The sequence below is a fragment of the Protopterus annectens genome, chromosome 8.part0, assembly GCF_019279795.1.
Source record: "Protopterus annectens isolate FY-2018-M chromosome 8.part0, PAN1.0, whole genome shotgun sequence".
Classification (NCBI taxonomy): Eukaryota; Metazoa; Chordata; order Ceratodontiformes; family Protopteridae; genus Protopterus; species Protopterus annectens.
In genome coordinates, this window is record NC_056741.1 from 85,545,345 (window position 1) to 85,555,943 (window position 10,599).

Here is a 10,599-nt window from a genome sequence, read left to right on the forward strand (position 1 = left end):
CCCACCCATGGGCAGTTGCCACTGTGCCTTCACTGCCCAGGACAGGGCTGTGCTGGGGGCTGTGTAGGCCGGGCAGCAGGCATGCCTGTGAGTTGTGCCACCCGTGCCTCAAGCTGGCGTAGGGGCCCAAGCACAGTGTGCCGGATCTCCCTACGCACCACAGTCCGGACACTACGGAGGGTGAGTGGATGTTCTCCTCTGGCCACGCTTGCAGAGGGGGGATGAGCCCCATCACCTGCAGCCCTTCCACCCACAGGTGGCACAGGGCCACCGGAGGAGGGTCTGGCCTGGGCACTACTGCCAGGTGCACTCCCAGCTGAGGTGGGAGAGGTGAGTCCACTGGAACCCGCCTTCCCTGTCATCCTATGTTTTGCATTATGTTATGACAGTTTGGTTTAGTTACGTACAATACCATTCACAATTAGTTGTAACAGCATGCATTTGTATTCCCATTAACCAAACACCCATAAATTCAAGCCATTGAACAGCAAGCATAACACATGCATAATTTGAACAGCAATACACAATCCAACAACATGCAGGGTTGATTGATGGCAACAGGCCATCAGGTTTGGATGTATGAACAGGGCACATGCATCAACGTACATGCAAATATGTATGAACCAATAGGACAAATGTCCAAGGGTGTTAATTTTGAATGCACATACCCATTTCACGTGGAATGGATTATTTGTGGTTATAGGGTAGGGTGAAGAAATATTTAATTAACAACTTCAAATACATATACATATGCTGTACATTTCTACTAGCTGCAGATATATACACACTACAGGTCTGCCTACAGTTTCCTATGTGATAACTACTTCAGGTTGGTGATAGGAATGTTACTGCTACATCGATATGCATTTCATATTTATTCATACACATTCATATCTGGCTCTGTTCAGCTACATCATCCTGCTACATTTGCTTTATATGGCTATAGACAACTGTGGATGTTTGGTATTTCAGACAACCATACTATCTGCATATTGCAGACTGAGAACAACATATCCAGATTTTGGGAGACACATTCCAGCTTCAGTACGTTTTTCAACACATGTTGCTGTTTGGTTGTGCCTGTCACATTCATTTCATTCTGTACTGACTGCAGTATACTTTATTCAGGAGTTATTACTACTTTATTGGTGGATTCATAACTCTTTCTCACACTCTCTCATCTGTTTTATTTTTACAATTCAGGATGGTACTTAATTCTAGGCTTTATTGATATGTTTTACCTTTAGTTATAACAATCCTTTCCAACAGTCTCACTTATGTCATGTTTCAGAATTTCAACAGGGATATATTTCACACATGTGTTTTACTCAGCTTTTGCAGCTGTACTTTTCAGCCTGCTGCAAGTTATGTACTATTATATTACAGGTGGGACATCTTTATTTCAGACTTGTTTCATTTTTATGTTTGGATTACAGGCTGCATCACACTTTTGTAATCAAGCAATACTTGCAAACTCTCTTACACTGTTACTTGCACATTTTATTAATTAGTGACTACACTGCACTCTTTTGCTAACTGTCATACTTATATATTTATTTACAGTTACAGGGAGAGAATTACTGACCTGCCTGGTGGCGCAACCGCACCAGCCTATCGCCATAGGCTCGACGGTTCGCAGAATGGACACCTGCAGCTGTAATATAAATGAAGTAATATTGGAATACACATCTCCATAATATCAGCTAGGTTAATTTCTTACATAAATAATTACATGTAATTTACTCAGTAGTGGGGCGTTGGGCATTTGCTGGGCCTCCTGGATCCAACGGTTCAGTTGGTCCTGCTTCTGTCTCTTCAGGTCTGCATGGTGGTGACGGAACAGCTCACCAGTCCTTGGTATTCCTGTGGCACTGCTGAGATCATGTGCCAACCGGTCAACGCCTCAGCCCTATATGCTCCCCACAGGACCTGGCCCTGCATGAGTTGGGCCTCATGATTATGGACGAGGAGCCAAAACATATATTTGGACTTCCCAATGCCCCACCTCTGTGCTCGGAAGCAACTACCCTCTCCTACACCTGACATCCTGGCTGCAAGTCGGTTCCACAATCAGTTATGCTGTGTATTCCCGCCTATGGGGCTTATATATGCCGTTTTTCCTGCACTTATCTGTGATTGGCCATTTTGGAATTGTATCTGCTTCACAAAACCTGCTTTGTCATGCTCCTTTTTCTATTCATTCCTATATATATGCTATTACTGCTTTTTTAAGTGCAACTGTCATGGCTTAGTGGTTCAGTACTTTGACTATAGTGCATGGTGTCCTGGGTTCGAACCTGGCCATTGATTTTTATATTTTATGACTGTCTACACAGGCTAGGAGGTGTGTCTGTGTAAAGGCAGTTTTGATACAGCTTGCTCAACGTTGCCCGTCAGCTTGTTGGTGCGGTGCACAGCTCCGCGCAAACAGATCACGCTGTTTACGCGTGGTTTGGCTGTCAGCGTGCATATTACGCTCAACTCAGCTACAGGCACACAGTTTCAGCATGTTAAAATGTTGCTCAACCCCGGGCACTCATTTTACACCTATTAAACCACTGCTCACCTACGGGCACTCATTTTACACCTGTTGTAACACTGCTCGCCTACGGGCACTCATTTTACACCTGTTAAAACACTGTTCACCTACAAGCAGATATCCTCAACTTGTTAGACTGTAGCTCAGCTATAGGCACATCTGCCATTTTTTTTTTTATCTCACATTTCTTCAAAATACATGGCCCATTCCATTACATTTTACATAAAATATCATTTTATATATGTACATATATGTCAGGGACTTGTTTCATGCTTATTTCACTAAAAATAAAAAATTGATGTTGTGGGGGCTCGAACCACGACTGCCTCCTCTTCAGCCGACGTCGCTACTGCTACGCTATTGCTTCTTGGCTTACTTTGCATATTTAGTTCTTAAATGCTTTTCCACTGACTGCTAACTGTGGCTAAGCGACGGGCATGCCCGCGCAAACGAGTGCACTCACGGGCAAACATCTTTAGAACTTATAAAAAAATATATAAGATGTTCATTTATACATTTTATGTTCATAGTCTGTGGGGGCATGTGTTGTGTTGTGTTTATTCACATTTACACGGACTCTGTCATGGGGATTTACTTTTGGGACTTTTACTCTTCTGGGGGCATGTCCGTTTGCAGGGCTCCCCCTACGGACACGCCCCCTACTGTCTTACACGGACCGTGTTAGCCTTATGTGTGATTCAGCATGCCCTCATGCATATGCATGACATGCTGACATCACACCGTTTAACTGCAGCCTCCGTGTAAGCCTTGTAACTCTTACATGGAGGCTTCGTGAATCCTGCCCAATATCTTGAAATAGTATGGTTCTTACAAAGGTTATACTTTATAATATAAAATAAAATAACAATGGGGTTTCCTGATTTCGGTGCATTAATTTAATATAATGTTTCTGTTCTTGTTACTTTGGAGTTTAAGTAGTTTAGTTTGTGGAAAGGAAGAATTCATAAATATGGAAAGTTAAGATAATTTTGAAGGTATACATTAAAGTTTTATACACAACAACATTAAAATGGTGGATAGATTATAATGTTATCTCTTGGTAAAAAAAATCTCAAATACGCAATATGAATAGTTTTAATCTATCGTCTATTAATGTAAATTGAATAAATAATGGCAACGAAAGGAAATCATTAATTAAATATTTAAAGTTATATAGAGGTGATACCATATGCTTGCAAGAGACTCACTTGATAGAAAGATATACAATTTATTTAATTTTGGATGGGTCATGGTGCAGTAGTGCAGCAATTTGCACTGTCCCCTCACAGCAAGAGGATCTCTGGTTCACTTCTTGGCTGGGGTGCCTTCTGTGTAGAGTCTGCATGTCCTTCCTGCAGTTCTGTAAGTTTCCTCTGGGTGCTCTGGTTTTCTCCCACATTACAAAGACATGCATCTAGAACGTTTCTCCCATGGCCTCCCACTGCAAATTGGTTCATTCCAAGTCAGACTTTCCCAGTAAACAAATGTTAAATAAATAAAAAATTATAATTTGCTTCTTTTGACAAAAAGAGGAGAGGAACTGCTACACTTTGAAGAAAATCTATGTAATGTTTTGGGCTGCGGAATCTCTTAATGATTCCAAAGGAATGTATATATTTGCAGTAATTAAATATAATAGCAAACTTTATACACAAGTTAATTTTTACTTGGCTCCCAGAATAGGTTCAAGAGTGACAAAATATCATGTAAACCTATCACACAAGGGTTGGGAGGGTGGCCTAATGGTTAAGGTGTTTGCCTTACAAACACAAGGTGCAGAGTTTGAGTCTCACAAGGGATAATTGGCTAAGCTTAAAATGACTCGCAAGGGCAGTTAGCTTAGTACTAATCTATGAACCTATGAACAATCAATGGAAGAGTTGTCTAAGTTTAGCTGGTGAATTTAACTTCATATCTTATATGGAAGATACAAAGGAACAGAAGAAAGCTACAATTCTAGCATCAGTTAAAGCACTAAACAAATGGATTAGTGAAAGCAATTTAGTTTATTGAATAGCAAAAGCAAAAGATAAGTAACTATTTTTCATCCATTGTTCTTATGCCCATAAGATGAAAACTAGTATTGACAGGAGTTATCCTTCCACAGATATGCTTAATAAAGTTAATTATTTTGAAACTATTCCTTGTCCTGCGTGCTGCAGTGGTGGTGCTGCTGTAGCTTTGTTGCCTCACAGTAAGATGCTGTCCTGTTCAATTCTCAGCTACAGCGTCTTCTGTGTGGAGACATGCGTGAATGGGCATACCTTCGTTGAAGGTTGTGTGTCAGAGCTGGCAACTCGGCACGTAAAAATCTACTGCCAATCATTAGTGGACCAGAGTTCCACTGTGGCGACCCCTAACCGGGAAAAGCCGAAAGACGCAAAAAGAACATTCCTTGTCCTTTGTGTGATCATAATATACTAATTATTAATATAGCAATGAATGAAATTAAATTTCAGATTATTTACATAACTTCAATTTATATGATGAAATTAGAAGAATATAAGTGTCATCTTAAGGAAGAAGTTAAGAATTGTCTATAGTTGAATGATGATAGCCAGGTTAATAAAGTCATACTATGGGATTCCTTAAAAAGGTATGTTAAGGATATAATAGGAAGATTGTCTAATAATAAAATGAAAGAGTGGGATAGGCAGTCATTAAAAATACAAGGTGATATACATAAAGCCAGATTTGAGCAATAAACAGAAATTAGATACTACTGAAGTCATTAAAAAACTAGTGACAAAATATCACCCAGTTTTAACCCATAAAGTGGAAATAACTCTACAGAAAATAAAATTATAAAGTTATGCAATGACTCAAAAAATTTTCACAGATTAGCTAATAAAAGTAAAATGTTAAGTAAAAAGCATAAATCAGCAGTATCCATAATCCACTCATTTATAAGCTTACTTCAGACATAGAGGAAATGTTTTTTTTTTAATTTTTCATAATGATTTTAATAAAAATAAAAATAATAAATTGATGATTGTAAAACTGATAAGTATTTAAAGATGCATGCCACTAATAAACTTAAGGATCAGCAAATTTCTCTGTTTGATAAACCTATTACCCTAACAAAAATTAAATAATTTTTAAAAAAGGTAAAAATTGCAAAGCCCCAAGGATATATGGTTTAAGTATGGAGTTAGATAATCTGCTTCCTTTAATTATTTAAAATTACTGAGTGAAGTTTCAGGATAATCCAGAGTGATAAAAAATTCCTCCGTCTTGGAAATTTTTTGTAATTTCACCTGTACTTTTACAAAGAATAGCTGCAAAGTTAGTTTTATCTTATAGACCTATTTTATTGTTAAATGTTGATTATAAAATATTTCCATTTAAGATATAAGATTAAGAGATACAGTAGATAACTTAATTAACAAAGTTCAAAGAGGATTTATAGTCAATGAATTAACTTATAAAAGGTATTAACAATTTTAAACAATTGTCTGTAATTAGATACTGAGAGAACTTTTGATTCTGTGGATTAGAACTATTTATTTAAATATTTGGAAGCATTTGCATTTCCAGAACAATTTATTGGAATATTAAGAGAATTATACAGAGATCCGAAAGTATATAATAAAATTGGATCTTACATCTCTGAAGGATTCATCTCAAACAAAGATACAAAACAAAGATTCCCCTTGTCTCCTCTGCTACTTGCATTAGTTATTGAACTATTAGCTAACAGTTTAAGAAACAATGATAACATTGACATTTTTTTCACTGAATAAGGATTGTGAAAGTGAAGGTTTTTGCAGATGGTGTTTTACTGACTATAGGAGATTTAAACTACTCAAATGAAGAATTAGGTGAAGAAATTGGAAAGTTTCAGAAAGTACTGTTGCTGAAATTTAATGACAAAATTGAAACATTAGTGTTAAATCAGCTTCTAGATAGTAAGTTAAAAGATAAATATAAATACAATTGGGAAGGACAAGAAGTAAAATGCTTAGGAATAAAAAATCATCAAGATGTGAGCAAGATTATTAATCATAATTTTGAAAAAAATAATTGAAGAATTGTTACTCTATAATAAAAAATAGGATGGGTGTTTTTTTTTTTTACCTTTTGAAGATAGGTTAGTTCTTATTAGAATTATTATATAACCTAATATATATATATATATATATATATATATATAGTTCCTATTAGAACTACAAACACTTGAAATGTTGAATGTCATATGGATGACACCATATGATCGACATTTCAAGAATTTGAAGTTTAAATGTAACAGCTCCATTTAGTGCAGAATGGGGGAATTTCCCTTTTCTGCACTAAAGTGTGATCTCGGAGTTGGTATATTTAAGTAGCAGGGTGTGGAGGGGTGCAGGGGACTTTCCCCCCTGCCTGCACTGTTAAGGTAAGTTTTTTTTTTGTTTTATTATATATTCTAACTTTCAAACTTCGATCATATGTTGTTGAACATATGGGATTCAAAGTTTTGAAAGTTTGAATATATAATATAGATCCTAAGATATATATATATATATATATATATATATCTACTATATATATATATATATATATATATATATATATATATATATATATATACTGCAATTACTTTAAAACTGAGAAAGTATTATAGAAAAAAATGAAAAAAATGAAAAATTTTAACTTTATTCTTATGTTACTCTAAAAGGAAGAGCATTGACTATAAAATCATATTAGACTGTGAGAGTATAGTGGCATTATCTTTATTGACATATAACTTTATTCCATCACTGCAAATTTTAACTCTATTCTACTCTAGTCAGATTCAACTTATAATAGTCAATGAAAAACTATTCAGGAATAGATTATACAATTTTTTTGAATTTTATTAAATTAAAAGTATGCAACAATGCATTCACTTGGTTAATAAAACATAGCTTAGAAGGAAATAAATTTCAATCTTTAGACTCTTCATATATGACAGCAATCTTAAAACAATTAAGAAATGGGTTAGTATTATAGTCAATAAGTTCAAATGTTCATATTTTTTATTATTTTGGAAGACTTGATGATGCAAACCTCTTGTATTATTAACATTGTAAGTGAATTACAGCAATATTAAAAAAATGCCCTGACTTTGAGCTTTGCTTCCACATTGATTTGTCCAAGATTTTTGAGTAAAGAAATTAACAGGTATACTGCTGTGTGTTTGATAGTGTTAAGTGGAGAACCAAAAGTCAGTAAACACTTTCTGGTCCTATTCTTTCTCTTTCTTTCTTTCTTTCATTCATTCTTTCTTTCTTTTTCTTTCTTTCTTTCTTTCTTTCTTTCTTTCTTTCTTTCTTTCTTTCTTTCTTTCTTTCTTTCTTTCTTCCATTCTCTAACTTGCAGTACACGGAGAAGATAAAGCTCCATGCATTACAAAAAATGATGATCAGATCACTGATCATACCCTTTTAATATGGGTTCTCCACATAGATGGCAAAATTCACCTCTCGGCTTTGATCTCAAAAGTGAGTTTGTTTGCATCTATGTCTCAAACACATAATAAACTGATTAGAATTGAATGCATGAATTTAATCCTCTATATTATGTATTAGAGACATTCAAGTCAAGAGATTCACCTCAAGAAGAGAGTAAACCGAAGCCAGAAAGGAGAATGCTGGCTTCAGTGTTACAAACACATAATAAAAGTTATGAGTAGGGAGACACAATTATACTTCTTTGTAGTCATAGATATTTTTCTGCTACATGCACTAATATTTATGGAAAAATGTGTAGGAACGTAAAGTGTTATACACCTTTGAAACCCTTGGTGCTACCTCATAGATAGTGGGCAGAAGAAAAGTGTCCCTCTGTAGCAGAAATGGCTTCAAAAGCTGTTTAATACTCTGTTTTGCCACATTTTTTAAATGTTGGCAGAAAGTGTCGACCAGCTTTTACAACTGATTTTCTTCTTTCAACGTTTATGCGGGACCAACAACAGCAGTTGTGATCCACTTGCAGAAGACTTAAAAGTACTAAAACAATTAAGGTTCTTAACTAGATTAGCTTTTCAGGGCATAATCACAACACTGCACTAGAAGCTATAATTTTACTTCACATAAGACTGAATAAAAGACTGTTTGCTATCACATAAAGAACTGTTCAAACATTTAAATATTTTCTCTGCTTTCTTTTCATTTTTCTTTACTGCCATTTATTAGTCTCTAAAAGTTTCACTATTGTGGACCGGTGGGTTATAAGTGGAAAATGACAGCTCCAACCTTATGGCACAAAGGATGGAAACACCATTGTGATGTTATGATATAAGACTTCTGTTTACTTAATACTATAAGGCTTTGAAATATGGCAAAAAATGATAATGTAACATCAAATTATGTTCTTTTCTTTTAGATACTGGGGAAATGGGGAACCAAATGATTCTAATAATGAGGACTGTGCCACAGAGCAATTTAAAAAGAATACTCAGTTAACCTGGAATGATGATGGATGTCATAAGCCTCACAGGTGGATTTGTGAAAGGAGTGCCTCATTCATTTTTGTGTAGTATTACATGCATTTTACATTTTAGTTTTCAATGTGATTAATAAAAATTAAAAGCAGATTGCTTTGTGTTCTAGGTAACTTTATGAAGATACAAACTGAAACGGAGTTCAGTTCCCATGATCCTATGATTTTCCTTTTAATATTCTATGTACAGCATAACTATCATAGTATTTTGTTTTGCCTAACAAAATAATGAGCACTATGAAGAAAACTAGATACAATGAAACAAAAACATCTTCAACCCAGAGTCTAAATGATGTTGCAACCTATTTAACTCAGGAAAGCAATGCACTGCAGCAGGGATCAAAAGGCTGCTAAGAATGGCTGTATCTGCACATAGTCAGGTTCAGAAACTGTGGCAGATATAACCCTATCCCCACAGCAATAACAACAGCAGTGTGTGAACACCAAGGGATGTGCACGAGTAGACCTTGCAATCATGCAGATTAGGGGGACATGTGTAGGGTACACTGAACATACACTGGCAAATGCAGATGGCCCATGCTAGTATACCCCTGCCAGGAGTAGAGACTGCTGTAGTACACATAACAATAGGTGAAACAAATCGTCATGATAAGGATGTGCACACATATGCCCACATAGAGTGTATGCATCGCGATCAGCATCCGCACACCTAACACATTCCGTAGACACCGCATGGGAAAGTACAGGACATATGTCACATATCGGTCTCATGTAATGTTAATATATGCGGTGATGTACCCATAGCCAAGTTATGCTCTGATGTTTGTCAGTGTAATAGTATTTGGATTGGTCATACATGGTCCACTGATGTTGAGAGCTGTAAATCAGACATCAGGCATTCACAAATGACATCTGTCCACATAGCATCCCAGGTATGTGTTTCTGAAAAACATAGGGGCTGTGAGCATTAAAGCTGACATAACTGACATAACTGACACAGTACTACACATTAGGCAATGGGTTGTACACCTGTGAGGTGTGGTGCACAGTATAGGCAGGGTGCAGAACAGGTACACAGCAATACTGTGTACATGGGTGCAATGGTATACAGGGGAAGGGGCATCCCCTAGCAACACAGCACATGCATCAAACATATGTATACTGTTGCTAGCATGGATTGACTATAGCTGCACTGCATGCTGTTGTGTACCATATGTTATGCAATGTTGACAGGTGGGTAATAGGAGGACTGTGTGTACTATCATTGTGCAGCCTCACCTGTATGTGTGTGTGTGTGTGTGTGTGTGTGTGTGTGTGTGTGTGTGTGTGTGTGTGTGTGTGTGTGTGTGTGTGTGCATCCTGGTGGCTGATTAGTTTGTCTGTAGGGTCACTCTGGTTAAGTGCAGGAAGGTTGATGCATGTAGGATGTGTGTGTGTGCATGTGTGTATGTTGGTGTGGGTGTCCATGTATGCACATGTGTGATTGTGGGGTTGTTCATACAGCAGTACCTCCCATTGGGATCATGCAGTACATGGACATGGACTGCCACATGACACACAAGGAATACTTGTCATGTATGTAATCACAGGGCAGCTGATAGTATAATAAGGTCTGTAGCATGGAACAGGCATTGAGA

General features: G+C 36.7%; 1 protein-coding gene across 1 annotated transcript in view; it reads left to right on the plus strand.

Moving 5' to 3' along the window:
* LOC122808147 overlaps positions 1-9,095 on the plus strand; it is a 644,680-nt gene extending 635,585 nt beyond the window's left edge. Inside the window, exon 7 of the mRNA XM_044079118.1 lies at positions 8,885-9,095. Coding sequence (XP_043935053.1) covers positions 8,885-9,038 — 154 coding nt within the window. The 3' untranslated portion in view covers positions 9,039-9,095. The remainder of the gene's footprint in view (positions 1-8,884) is intronic.
* The last annotated feature ends 1,504 nt before the right edge of the window (positions 9,096-10,599 follow it).